Raw genomic sequence first — 15,144 nt, 5'->3', positions numbered from 1 at the left:
AAATAAAATAATGTAATAAAATCAATGCAAAGTATTTTTTTTTATGATTTTAAAAAACAAGATATGATGCAGTTTGTTGCTATTAGAGTGAATGAAGGAAACTTGAACCTCTAGAAGGTTTTTGATTTTCTGGCCACTTGGTTTTGTTACGACAGGTACTGTTGTTACTACTTTACCGAATGAATTAAGTTACAGGACAAAGGGAAAATAAGATGTATCCAGCACATATACATCCTAAATTTGAAAGTGTTCACTTATTAAAAAAGACAAACTATAGAGTGGTAATACACTGAGTGATTTATTGAAACTATAATTGTACCTTCATTAGTAATACTTACCATTAAAATTCAAATACTGCCTTCACCCATTATTCAAATGGTAAACAATGCAGGTAACGATACTTAGTAATGTACCTGTGCAACCTGGAGAATTAGCTGCAACAATATCAATCTCGCAGATAATTCTGTCCCTGTAAATTCCCAATTATATTTTTAACCATTACTTACTATGCTTTGTCTGTGCTATTGTATTACCATAGAGCAATGAAACAGAAACCAATACCTGAATATGTGCAGTGTCTGTGTGGAATTGAGCATAATAGTACATCTGTTTGAATAGCTTTCAGGTTAATCACTGATGCAAATCAATAATAATATAATGTAATGGCAAAGTGCAAAGCCATAGGTCACAAGAGTTAAGCATGGTTTAATGAATGTTATGCACTTGGCCTCTTTCCAAAATTAACGCCTACCATACCTGAGTGTATACTATACTTGCCCTTTGATTGGTTAATATGCATCACATGCCATTCATTATTTTGCACTAATGAACGATGAACGTTCAGCACTAATTACTCTTGTCAACCACTTTTTATAAACATTTTCTGTTTTCTGTCTAATGCTAATTTCAATTATGACTCCATTACTATCTTTTTTATTTAGTAACTTTAACAAATGTTTTTGTATGTACATGCTTCTGGTATATCATACAAATATAAGAAACTTTATATGATTTCTGTAACTACATATCACCTGTGATATTAGACTATACACAATCAGCAATCTTAAACAACAACTATAGGATGAATGAAAAAAGAAAATAGAAAGAATCTGCTACTGTACAGAAGACACATACATATGTATGTTATACTAAGAGAGTTAATATACATAATAATAATAATAATATACTTTTAACTTATTTTACTTTCAAATTACGATTAACATCTGTAAAGGTATTTAAAAATTTTAATTTAAAACTAAAATATTTTATAAAAAATAAAACCATGCTTTTTTAACTTACATTTCGTAAACCTGTCTGCACTATCAAACTAGTTTGACAAAAAAGTGTGATGTGTCCAAATATGATAGTGATATGCCCAAATATGATATATATATGACATCATCATGTCTATATATGGACATATCACATTTTTTTGTCAAATAAAGTTTGATAGTATAGACAGAGCTTTAAACAGAATGGTTTCTTTTCAGCACTTAATAAATCTTACTGAATCTATATTGTATACAATCAATTATAGTTAGTCTGTCTTTACTTCTTTCACTTTGATGAAAATTCTTTAAAAATAACAAAAATATTTTATACTTGCCATCATTAAAACTATTAATGCTTTTTAACTTTCATTTCTTAAACAAAATGGCTTAATTTCATCCACAATATAAAGACCCGTGGAACTAATCTATATTGTATACAATCAACTGTAGTTATAGTCTCTTTAATTCTTTCATTTTCATGAAAATTCTTTGAAAATAACAAAATATTTGTTAATTACTAAAATCTGATGAAAAAACATAACTATCACTTCCAGAGGAGCTATCATCAGAACTGTCAGTGATCGGCTGACAGTTCGATGAATATTCATTAGCAATTGACCAATCATCAAAATCATCACTACTAGATGATGAATATTCATCACTAACTGGCGAATCACAATGCTTGTTATTGTGATTATTGATGTTATTGCAGCAATTGTTCTCCTGAATGGCTGGTTGTTCATCAAAGTGAACAGTCCTTTTATTTTGGCTTGGTGATCCGCCAGGCTCGTGTAATTCCGTCTCGACCATGACGTTATCAATCCCGACAACATCTGACGTTTTCTTTGCTTGTTTCTTTTCTTTTCGTAATGAGCTTTTCGTTGATTTCTTGCTCTCCTTTGTGTTGCTTTGAACCTCGTTGCCTCGCACTTCGTTAAGTTCGACGGTTTCGTTTGTGACCGTCTTCGGATCAAATACTGGGTTCGTGTGTCGGTGTAGACTATGTTGATGTTTCACCAAAATGCGAGTATCTTCACGCAATGCTGTAATTCCTGCAAAATAACAATACATTCTAATATTCATGAAATCAAGATGATGGCTTAATGTGGAAAAGTCAGATTTCAACATAATGGTAAATGATATTTAATTTATTTTGTATAATGCTCTGTCAAAAATGACACCCAGACTACAATTGGAATTTTTATTTCATCAAATGCCATACAAATAATACAACACATAAAATGGGGACCAACCTAGGAGTAAACTTGTCTCAGTTGACCCTTTAACATGGTTACAAAAAATAACAAGTGAGAACATAAAGCTTTAGTAATAATATATGATAAAAATGAAATGCTTAATATTTAAGTAAAAGATATTTCTTTCTTAAATTGATCAAAATGTTGGATTTCTTTTATATTAGGAAGCTTGTTCCTTGGCGGTTTACAAACGAGATTTTGATGATGATGATGATGAAGAAGAAGACATTTAATACAAATGATGATCTGCCATTTCTATCTTACCTGTCGCAAAGCATGACTGCTTTTTTCTCTGGTAGAAGTAAAAAAATCCAATGACAACGAGACAAAGAAAAAGGCAAAGAACTGAACCTAAAATAATAATACTTTTTGCGTTGTTCTTGAAGTGACCACTTGCATCTAGAAGTAATAACACAAATAAATTATTATTTATTTTGTAAAAAAGGACATAATACAAATATGATTTTAAACCAATTTTGATTTCTTTTTCGTTTTTCAATTTCAGAAATAGAAGTTGCACAACTATTATGTTTCTGTATCAAAGTGGGTAAATGTACAGCGCCCTCAAAGCTTACCTTGTTGTTCTCTTAACGTTACAAACTGATGAGTACTGATGACACCGTTGCCAAGCTTATTACTGGCCCAGATGTTAAGTTCATACTTAGAAATTGGTTCCAGCTCAGTTATCTTGTAAGTGTGCTGAAATTAAATTTTAAATTGATAACCAAAATATTGACTGTCTTATTAAATGGCTTTATTTTTGTGATTCACATTTTAAAGATTTTATTTCATTTTTATTTTATTTATTTTATATAGATATCACAACTAGGAGATGAAAGACGTCATCTGCAAAACAGCCATTAGTTGGGGTAAGAGCAAACTTAACTTAAATTGTTTCACATATTTTGTTAACTCAAAAAGAGAATAAAAAACAAATGCAACTTTATAGTAAAGATTCTAACCTGTTTACCAAAGCTTTACTATGAAATGTAAACTGGTAAAATTCTAACCGGTTTACCAAAGCATTACTATGACATGTAATGTAGTAAAGATTCAACCGGTTTACCAAAGCTTTACTATGACATGTAACCTAGTCATGATTTTAAACCGGTTTACCAAAGCTTTACTACCATATGTAATGTAGTAAAGATTCTAACCTTTTGAGACCTAGAGACATCTCTCAATATTCTCCATCCTCCTGCCTTCACTTTTCGGTATTCAAGGCTTACGCTTACAACGTTATAACCACCATTGTTCTTCACTTGCCAAAATACATCAGCCTCCATGTGACCAGGTGTTATTGTGACATTTAAAATACCAGGTGGTGCTTTAAAAAAGAATGTTAATTTTATAATACCAATACTTTAAAATTCTAAATGAAACTAAAAAAAACATTCATAATCTACTGGATGAAAAGTTTAAACAATATAACAATTTTAATGAAGATCATAGCACCAAGCAGTTTTTTCACTTTGTATAAATAAAATTCTAATTCCAATCTATAGTGACCATACAGTAAATGAAAATACACAATTATCCCACCATCATTATGTTTTATTTCTGAACTTACTTCGTACATATACTCTGCATTCTCTAGTCCCCTGACTCTCTTTATTAAATGCAAAACATGAATATATTGCACTGTCTGAGACATGTAGATGTGCCAATGTTAACTTGCCGCCATTTATCTACAAAAAGGATAAAAACAAGTTCGTAACCAAGTTTTTGAAAATATTTTAAACATATGATACCAAATATAAAATAACCATAAACAGATTCAAACGTTTGTCAGGAATCGTTAGCATGTTGCTTGGTTGCATATACTGTATTTTATTTACCTTATGTTTGCCAGATTGGGTCATCTGTTGTCCGTCTTTGAGCCAAATTATTTGTGGTGGTGGATCACCTCTGACCTGACACTCTAAGGTCACTGACCCATGATTGTCTTCTTCTAGTAGACGTGGTGGCTCTTTTATGAACACTACAGGATCTGGTATAAATATAAAATATATAATTTTGCTAATCATAGCTCTGAGTGCTATTATTGATGTTGCTCAAACTGTTTTTTTTTGTTTTTTATCAACAACATTCCACAACACAACCAAATACAAAGTTTTTTTTTTATACACATCCAACAGCGAGCTCGCCAAATACAGGATGAATAAACTATTTTATAATTTTTTGTGTCTCATTTGAGGCTTATGAGTGGAGTTGAAAGAGTTGTGTGTTATACAACTCTGGCACTAAGCCAGGATTGAACCCTGGACCCTGGGATTGGAAGGAAAACATGTTAACCACCAAGCTACAGCTCCACTACAACGTATAAAAACATTAAATACGCTTGCTTCTCAGACTGTTTTCTTAACCATTACAAAACTTACCCACAACATTGATGTACGTAGTAGCCTCTAATGTGATTGGTAACAAGCATACAAAACATAATACCTACAACATTACTAAACTTACCCACAACATTGATGTACGTAGTAGCCTCTAATGTGATTGGTAACAAGCATACAAAACATAATACCTACAACATTACTAAACTTACCCACAACATTGATGTACGTAGTAGCCTCTAATGTGATTGGTAACCCAAGTTCTGTCACCTTGCATGTATAATTACCACGATCTGTCCTTCTTACGCCACTCAAATGTAATGTACCCTGATCTGCGAATACTGTACATGGTTTTCTTGTACTAAATGAAAAAGGAAACATCAGTTAATAATACTAGTTCACATTTACAGTGGAAACCCCTATTAAAATAGCATCATCAGGAACCTATAAAATGTTCCTTAAAGCCTGTTTTCCAAACTTTGAGTTGCATTGAATTAACCAAATTCAACGGTTTTACAGGAAAAGGGGTTAAAAATAATGTTATAAAATTGTTTAAATCTGCAAGTGCTCTTGAGCTAGGGGTTTGCCATAGTGTTAAAGCACATGTTTCCATTGTTTATTCCACCAAATGAGGTAAATCTACTTTAGTAGTAATGGAATACATTTTCATATATAGGCTTGACATTAATAAATTGATGGATGGTGCATTGACTGTTTGACAAGGTTGAATAACAAAAAGGGTAAATTAATTAACATTGATGTTTTCTGTCGGTGTGATAGGAAGTGTTATTCCTTATTCTATTAAAATCAGGGAAGAGTGACTCTTCCCTGATTGAATGATATTTAAATGATTGGAAGTGACGTTTTTATTGGTTTATTAATGAACAAGTATTGAGGTGTCATGCTGAGAAGTTTTTTTGACAGTTTTAAAGTATAAAGCACTTTCTACACTATCGAAAAAGTGTGATATGTCCAAATATGTCAATATATGGGCACATCACATTTTTTGTCACATACAGTTTGATAGTGTGGACAAAGCAATGAAATACTTGTCATTATCATGATGAGGAGTAAATATTTTAATATTAATTATAATCAAGAATCATTAATATGTCTATCAACTAAAATGTGCTATGTTGTTGTTATGTTATGTGTCATTTTGGACCGCTAGTCTCCATATCAAACATTTTGCAATACATGTATAGACAAAAGTCATTGAAGGGGGCCCTAGTTAGTTGGTTACAATGCAAAGATAGGACATTAGTTGATAATTTTTTGGGGCGCGTCACTGGAAGGCAATCATTTGTGATTTTGTTTATTTGTTAGCATTCAACCTATTAGTTTCAATACTTAACTATTTAACATGGCCGATATAAGTCTCACAGTGTTGAATCTTATGTGTGCCCAGGTACCATCCAATTCTCAATACATTGGTATTGCCTTCTACCTGACATAGTATATCTTGTGTACTTCCAACTAGTACGGTTACATGCTCTGGTGGTTGCTGGCTGAACTTTAACCCTACAATGTTTAATTAAATCAAATAAAAAATTGGTTATTATCATCAAAACACAAAAACAATAGATGAAAAGGGAACTTATAAAAACTCAAAGTGACCAGCTTGATAAATTGTGTCATCAAATCAATTAATCTACTAATTATTTTTTTAAATAAATAAATAGGAAGAGTAGTAGTAGAGGAGATATTAGGGACGTAAAAAAGTGTCTCATTCACTAAGGTGTTCACTAAACATAAATTTTTCTTGTTCATTTTACGAGAATGTGACACCTTAGTAGGGGTGTCACAAAAGAGGGTTTTAAAATTTACTGTATGATAGAAATATGACAGATTGTTACTACTATAACAAATTTAAAATAACTTATGCATACAAAGTATCATGTATATTTTCAAATATATGTATATGAAATAAAAAATAGTTTTAGAAAATGTTCTACCTTCAACTATCAGCAATGTGGTGGCACTCTTTGCCATTCCCGCGACATTTGTGGCCATGCATGAGTAGGTTCCGTGATCATATGGAAAAGATCGTGGGATGACCAGATCCCCTCCATTTCGCCCCCACTGGTAGTGATTACCAAAGACAACTTCCTACATAAATATATAACAATTATTGTATGAATTAACAACCATAGACAACTACCAGAGTAAACTCCAACAAAATCACAACTCAAAAACGTTTCACTAAGGAGAGGAACCATCCTCACATCGGCCAATCACATGGCAGTTTGAAGCTGCGTCCACTGCTCAGTCATGCATTACTACACACGCATTGCAGCATGTTGAGGGTATCAATCAGAGCGGCCCTTTTAGCCTGTGCGCATCAATTCATTATCGCCTTATAGTTTTATCTAGTTGTTTAATAGTAGCTCTAGATATACTGTAACTGAACTCCTAGATTTGATGACAACCTGGTTAGATCAAGACACAACTTTGCGCTGATTACTAGCTGAATTATGGGAGTATATTTCCATACATATTTGATCCAAAAAAATGACTGGGGTAATATGTTCAGCGCTTAGAGGTTTCACAACATTAGGCGCTATATAAATCCAGGATATTATTATTATTATTATTAAATACTCATTGTCCGTAGATCTTATATTGTATAACAAATATGATGTTGTATGAGGCCTACCTCTTTATCATGATACCAGGAGTAAGTAGGTTCAGGTGTACCAGTGGCTTTACAGGATAGCGTCACAGGCATCCCCACCTTGATAGACTTTTCACGAACATGCATAGACACAATAGTAGGTGGTACTGTAGAAATAAGTACAACAATTTAAGTTAGCATGGAGTTACTTTTAAAGTTGGTAGCATAACCCATTTACGTAAGTGAAATTACCCATTTTTTCCCACTACCCTGGCCACAAAATCATGTCCTTTTCTGTGAAAATTACTTCATGATAAAACAATAACAATAAACAACAATGTTTATTAATTTGTTTTGAAGTCTTCTTTACTTTCATTTCATTAAGTATACATCATGATGAAATTCAGTGGCACAATGAGCTTAGGGTCTCCTGAGCAGGACCCAGAGGTGAAATAAGATATTAAATTAAATCGGAAAAAAGGCTAAAAAGCCCAAGGCCTCCAGCGTTGGATGGTCACTTAAGGTTCCTAAACCAGGAGCCACAGGCCTCTGTATTACGCCACTGATGACATCATAAGTAGATTTAAATCAAATGCATTTTGTTCATATTTACTTGCTACTGTGGCTTTGAATGTGTATGATAGAGGGGTAGCTTGATCTTGTACTGCCATACAACGATAGGTGCCTGCATCAGCCATCGTAACCCCTCTGAATGCCAACACAGCCCAGGCATTCTGTTTAGATTGTCCAGTCAGTATTGAGTACCTAGCACCTCTACTCATCTGTGCATTACCCTATAGAAAATAAACATAAATGCTATTGTTAAGCTGTCTACACTATCAAACTTGATCTGACAAATGTGATGTGCCAATATATGGACACAGTGACATCATATCACCACCATATTTGGGCACATCACACTTAATTTTGTTGATAGTGTGTACAGAGCTTTAAGATCTGTCTAACTATCAAATTTTATGTGACAAAAAAAAGTGTGATGTGCCTAAATATGGTGGTAATATGACATCATCATGTCCATATATGGACACATCACATTTTTTGTCACATAATTAGCATAATTTGATAGTGTAGACAGAGCTTTCAACTACTCTACTGTCGTCAGTAGGAGTATACAAAATCTATTTTTAACTCTGTTGCACATTTCCTTGGCTGTCCCCTGTGATCATCTTTACCTAGACGGAACAGCCTCGTTAGAGATGGTTGAAATAATTAAATAAATAGTGACAAATATATTAAAATGAACCTTGTGAGCTCAAGGATGAATAATCTAAAAAAAGAAATGCGGACAGAAAGGAATGACTTATATTGAATAATAATCAAAGGTAGTACCTTATACCAGGTGACGACAGGCGGGGGATATCCTGTGAAGTTGCACAATAGCCTCTGATTACTGTTTTGCGTTAAACTGTACGGGTTGCTGGGCACCTCAGCAATTGATAAAGTAACTTAAGAACAAGATTAAAAGTATGATTAATTAACCACGGTAGAAACCAAGGTAACACTCTCTCTGACCCAACAAAGGTTGGACAGACGTGTTATACATTTCCTTGTGTTTCATAGTGGAAAGTATGATTGATTAACCATGGTAGAACCCAAGGTAACACTCTCCCTGACCCAACAAAGGTTGGCCAGGGTTATAGATATTTCCCCTTGTTTCACATAGGAAAGTATCCATTAATAGGGGTGATGTCCCCTGAATAGGTTTGTCACATAATTAGGGATGTCCCCTGAATAAGTGTGCTCTCTGAATAGAATTATCTCATTAGGGGTGTCCCCTGAATAGGGTGTCCATTTAATAGGAGTTTTCCTGAATAGGGGTTTCCACTTAATCCCAAACTGCTTTATAAATCATTCATTTAAATTGTACATTAACACTTTGTTTTATTATAATTAATTAAAGAATAGTTTAGATTTATTTCATTTTTTTAAAGGGAAATCTGATTTTTTTAAATCTCAAAAAACACAATTTTAGTGTAAAGAAACAGAAAACATGAAAAGAATTATTTACACTGACTGCACTCTCTGAATCAGAAAAATACAATGCAAGGAAATTAAAATGACAGATTTAAAAAGAAATATCATATTCATGGAACTATATTGCCTATATTTAGCGAAATTAACATAATCAGTCATACCAAATTGCGTCAAAAGCGTTGATAGCACTGAGGAATGTAGAGCTACGGATTAGTAGTTGAATTATACGCTAGTTTGTTTTAGAGGAAAAGCCCAATTATAAGAAATGTTAGTCAGCATCCTCTCTTCCATCACAACCCACACTATTCATTCATTGTATCAAGAAAAAAATGCTCTGTATTTGTTGTGTTAGGGACCGTGTTCTTGTGATGTTACATCCGTGATTCTTCTGCAGTAATCACATTATTCATGTGATTATTATTCTATTCCGTCATGAGCACATGATTCAATGAAATGTTAAACTAGTTTCTACTATTGTTTGTTATTTAGTACATACACTGTACAGTATGTGTTTACTTCAGTAAATTATTTAGTTACACACAACATTCATGAGTTTACTGCAGTAAATTATTTAGTTACACACAAAATGCATGAGTTTACTGCAGTAAATTATTTAGTTACCCACAAAATGCATGTGTTTACTGTAGTAAATTATTTAGTTACACACAAAATTCATATGTTTACTGCAGTAAATTATTTAGTTACACACAAAATGCATGTGTTTACTGCAGTAAATTGTGTAGTTACACATATAGTATAATGTGTTTTAAGTTACTTTATAGCTAATCCCTTTTTAGCATTGTTCATGTTTAATTAGTCCTTCACATTTTCTTGAATTAATATTTGATTGTTCAATTGCTTCATTTTAATAGTTCAAAGGATAAAAATATCTTTAAAATTGATGCAATATATCATTTTACCTTCAACTTTAACGGTGATGACTTCACTCGCAACTGAGCCGTAGGAATTACTCGCATTACATTGATATTGTCCAATGTCGTACACTGATATGGCTAGAAAAAGAAGAATGAATATATAATAATTTATGTTGTTAAAGAGTCACTATCTAATCGAGTTTGAACAATACCATGATTGGTCTAATGGTTAGGACATCTGCATATCAACCAGACGGTCCGAGTTCGAGTCTCGGTTGGGGCGACTTTTTCTCATTCTCACAGATTTCCTCATCTTTATCGTTTCAAATTAATTAATTAAAATTTCAGTATATCATCGGGCGGTTTAGAATTACTGTTCTTTGCCTGATTTGTTTATAATAATTTATGTTTATATCTACCAAGCTATCCCCATTGTTTTCTACTTTTACTCTCTCCACCCTCTATTCACCAGCCTGTTCCTCCTTTGTTTTTATTTATTTTATTCCAGTCCACTTAGGCAGCGCTTGTTTGCTTTAAACTACAGATATCTACTTTTTCCAACTACTTTCACTAGCATTGATGATGGGCTAGTGTTGCCCGAAAGCTCTGCTAATTTTTCTGGCTGTTTTACTTTTTATCGTTTTGATTTAGCTTTAAGCTTATTCTATTTGTATTTGAGCTCCGTTGAGATCCAGCAACCCACAGCATTGTCATTTTTTCAGTAAATTATATACAGATAATAATATCTTGAATTTTGGTTGAATTTAAAAGTTTGTTTTGTCTTTTTATAAGTGAAAACATTTTTGTTTTCATGATTAACTTTATTAAAACTACAAAATTGCCTATTCAAAACCTAATTTTATTAATCTTCATTTTTCATGTTTTTGGGGGACAATCTTTAAGAGTAGAGGTGTTTTATGTCTCAAATGCTGATGTAATACTCATGAACTAATGCAGTCACAGATAAGACCTGCTTCCTGCTAAGTCTATGTCTACACATTGTACTTTCATTTCCATTTTCAAGCCTATTTTTTTAGCAAAAGATTAAAAAACTTAAAAAATCACAATACAAAGACAGACAATGTTCACAATGTTTTAAAAAGGAGTGTCAAAATCAAATTAAAGGGATAAAATGTACAGTAATTGATCAAACCATGTTTTAATATATTCTTATTAAATGTTGGTTGTTCAGGGGACTCTCCTACTAAGAGGACATTTCCGGTGGAAGGAACAAGGGGAAATATAGTATTTAAACACTATGGCCAAGCCCAGGCAAACCCCTTTTAAGAAGACACTTTTAATTTAATTCATTGTAATTGACGAACAATTTATTAACCGTGTCATTTAGTGTCAAAAAACGTTCTTAATAGGGGTTCTAATAAACAAGTTGTAAAACTTAAAAGACTACAAAATTATACCTAATTTACAGGTCATTTATTTTATATGACCAATTATTACCAACTAATTTAACTAATGACCTTTATGAAATGACGGAAATACTAACAAGACTTGATAAGAATTGCTTTAATACTTTGTTAGTGTTTTTAATCTGATATCTGTCATTTAATTTCTCACTTTCCTTTTTCCATTAGGACTTTCTTTTTGTTAGTTGGATTAAGGTTGTTTTAATATCAATCTTGATGTAGTTTGCTACTTCATACCTGACACCCTTGCCCTATTCATTCAATATGATCCTGAAGGCAATTTTTTTTTCTCGTACATAAGTTGGGGACTCCTTGTGAAAGAGAGTCGACCCACTTCTTAAATTTAACTAAACCTAACAAATAATCTCTTCTCTCATTATAAAGTAAAAAGAAGTTGGTCATTGGATTCGAACCCCATACATCAACATGCAAAGTTCATATTCTAATCCACTCAACTACACAGACGGCTCGACGGAAAGCATTTGCCTTAGCGAATTGTAGTTAGGTCAATTCTTACGTTACACCTTATGGATATGACTAATAAATAGTGATGTTTATTTTGTAAAGTTTCATGAGGGGTCCCTAACTTGCATTCGAAAAGAAATGTCGCGTCCAGGAGAAATAAATATTTGTTTATTTTACAACATCAGTAATTAAATAGCCTTAAGTTAATTGTTGTTTAAATAGATTTAAATGCAATTCCTGTTTTTTCTTCTAGCACTATATTTGGAACAGAGGGCAAATTAAATTAAAAATTGCTAATAAAACACTTCCTTCCAAAGTTGTAGTTGTGTCTCCCAACAAAAGAAATAAATTCATGATAAAACTTAGGTTTAATTAATTAACATTTTCTTTTAAAAAGTTTATATTATATTAGGATTTTGTGGTTTAGTTTTTTAAAGCTCTGTCTACACATTAAACTTTGTATGTGGCAAACAAATGTGATATATTTTTCTACCTGTTAGACTGTTACTTTTTGTATACCTCTCATCAAATTCATAAAAATAATACATTGTGATTTGTGAATGAACAACTTAATGCAAAAGTATTATATATCAAGCTAGGCCTAAGTATTGTACTTACATTTGAAATTAAGAACACCACCAACCATGTCCACATTGTTGGTATATCCAAGCTGTCTGCCATCTTTAAGCCAGTATATAGCTGGTGCTGGGTGGCTATTAGCTGTACACTTTAACGTTATGTTATCACCTGTTTTTGCAGCTACTGGTGTCCTAGATAGGGATGTAAATGTTGGACCATCTGCAAATGAATTTATAACATTTTTGATTAATTTTTGTCCCGGATAGTGAAAAAAAAACATGTGATGTGCCCATATATGGACATGATGATGTCATATCACTACCATATTTGTGCATATCACTACCATATTTGGGCACATCAAACTAGTTTGATAGTGTAGACAGAGATTTAGACCTTGGATTCTGTTATCAGACATGTACATGTACATTTGAAACTTTTTTGATGTACATTAGGTGACAAATACCAACATTTTTATTTTGAGGTGGACGACAAATGGACAAATGACATGAAAAATAATAGGTGAACATTGTAAATTAAAATCTTCTTCCAATTGTAATAATTTAGTACTCACAATATACTTGAACGTTGAATGAACATTCTGCAGCTGCTCCCGTGGCATCTGTAACCCTGGCAACAAACTTTCCGTGTATTTTTTTCACTACTGTCGTAATCAATAAACTATTGGGCCCTATAATGAAATGTGAGGGCGCTGGATCTCTCAACATCTGTAAACAATGAAATACATCTTATGTTTTCCTTTATTTCAATATTTAGTAATCAATCTTTTTTTAAAAATTATTTTTGTTTGTTTAAATTGTCATTTTCTTTTTATAATTATTACTGATCATTTTTTAGTAATATAGATCCTAATGAGACCAGGCTTCGGCCTTCTACCAAAATAAATTCTTACCGAGATTAATTGTCCATTAAAAGTCCATTTGTAAGTGACCGGATTGGCTGCACCAATGACAGGACAAGTTAATGTAACGTTAGTTGCTCCTTCTAAGACATCAATGTCTTGCTTTGCAACTACGCCCAGTGTAAAACCTAAAATACAAACAAAGTATATACTTAATTTAATGGTTGCTTAAAAAGTTGTATTAATATTTAGTAGTGCTGTAGGGAGAAGAACAAAAATTAATATTTAAATATTATTTATTTCAATATCTATGTATAGTGATAGCCAGGTGGCCACCATTCAAACTTTGCCTAATAAGGGAAACACTTAAAATTTAAAAAAATCTCCTATCCAAGTAAATACAATTTAATGGTAATACTTAAATATATATTGAGTTATGGGAAATACTTAATATTTAAAGGAAATATATCACTTAAATGCGATTGGTGAATACGGCCACAGGATTTTTTTAAAGATGGGAACACATAATACTAATAATTATAGTCTGTCAAAAACAGATACCACAAAGTAGTTCATAATTTCATTTTAGCTGTCAAAGCCTGTCTGTAGCGCAACCCTTTGTCCCCTCACCCTTGTATCCGCCTCTCTGTCCACTATTAATATCCTGTGACCTTTTTGAAAATGTTGTCATCAATAAAGTATGGAACACGAGCCAAAATGCAATTAAAATACGCGGTCAAACTTTGACCCATTGAACTGAATCACTAATGATGATTCACACTCTAACGTTAGGCTATGCCAAGTCTTTCTCTAGAAATAGAAGTCAATTATTTAGGAAAGAAATCTGTTTAAAATTTGACAAAAGTACACAACATTTATGATTTATAATAGAAAACAAGAATATTATTATTAAATTAAATTACAATTTATTCATGAATTTAAAATTAAAACATTCAGTACAATACAAATATATTGAGCTGAAATGATAAATTACTAAAAGCCAACAAGGCCTAGAGCCTAGTAGGGATTCGTTTTCGTGTAAATTATCAGCATTATTATTATAAACTCTATCTACTCTAGGCCTAGGCCAAACTACTCTGCCGGCCCCCATCAAAGGTTGAAATGGGTTGATGAACTAATTTCTTTCCCGATTTGATTTCCGCAAAAAAGAACTCTCACTCAGAAGAGTAGGCTAGGCGTAACTTCTAGAACACAGCAAATTTAATATTATAAAATAGTTTTAAAAGTTCACTTACCATTGGTTACTCCTAAGTTAATAAAAAGAATAGTCAGAAACATTTGAAGTGATTCTACAAACATAGTAACCGATTAATTATGACGTTTTCCTTTAGAATAAAAATGACCACCAGCAGAACAGCCAGCCCAACAGCAACTTCGCGAAAAAAGTTTACTCAAAATGTTTTTGATCATGAAAATATTGAGGGCGCTATACTTTAAAACTTTTAT

General features: G+C 32.4%; 1 protein-coding gene across 1 annotated transcript; it reads right to left on the bottom strand.

The window, feature by feature from the left end:
* Nucleotides 1-1,260: 1,260 nt before the first annotated feature.
* On the bottom strand, nucleotides 1,261-15,103 carry LOC144850622 (hemicentin-2-like). The gene is made up of 17 exons (XM_078707952.1): nucleotides 14,934-15,103; nucleotides 13,729-13,865; nucleotides 13,390-13,543; nucleotides 12,858-13,037; nucleotides 10,396-10,488; nucleotides 8,831-8,946; nucleotides 8,094-8,274; nucleotides 7,523-7,647; nucleotides 6,822-6,975; nucleotides 6,222-6,387; nucleotides 5,079-5,227; nucleotides 4,366-4,517; nucleotides 4,098-4,215; nucleotides 3,685-3,854; nucleotides 3,103-3,226; nucleotides 2,792-2,926; nucleotides 1,261-2,323 (listed from the first exon to the last, which is right to left on the bottom strand). The coding sequence occupies exons 1-17, from the start codon at nucleotides 14,995-14,997 to the stop codon at nucleotides 1,782-1,784; spliced, it is 2,760 nt and encodes a 919-aa protein (XP_078564078.1). The 5' UTR covers nucleotides 14,998-15,103; the 3' UTR covers nucleotides 1,261-1,781.
* Nucleotides 15,104-15,144: the final 41 nt, after the last annotated feature.

This window comes from Antedon bifida, chromosome 8 (genome assembly GCF_963402885.1).
Source record: "Antedon bifida chromosome 8, ecAntBifi1.1, whole genome shotgun sequence".
NCBI classification, from domain to species: Eukaryota; Metazoa; Echinodermata; class Crinoidea; order Comatulida; family Antedonidae; genus Antedon; species Antedon bifida.
The sequence above is the reverse complement of the archived record's forward strand: the minus strand, read 5'-3'. Positions and strand labels throughout refer to the sequence as shown.

Coding starts and splice junctions, on each gene's coding strand:
- LOC144850622 (XM_078707952.1), bottom strand. CDS start 14,997: ATGTTTGTAGAATCACTTCAAATGTTTCTGACTATTCTTTTTATTAAC. Junction 13,866..14,933: donor TAACTTAGGAGTAACCAATG/GTAAGTGAACTT, acceptor TTTGTATTTTAG/GTTTTACACTGGGCGTAGTT. Junction 10,489..12,857: donor TGGTGTTCTTAATTTCAAAT/GTAAGTACAATA, acceptor TTCTTTTTCTAG/CCATATCAGTGTACGACATT.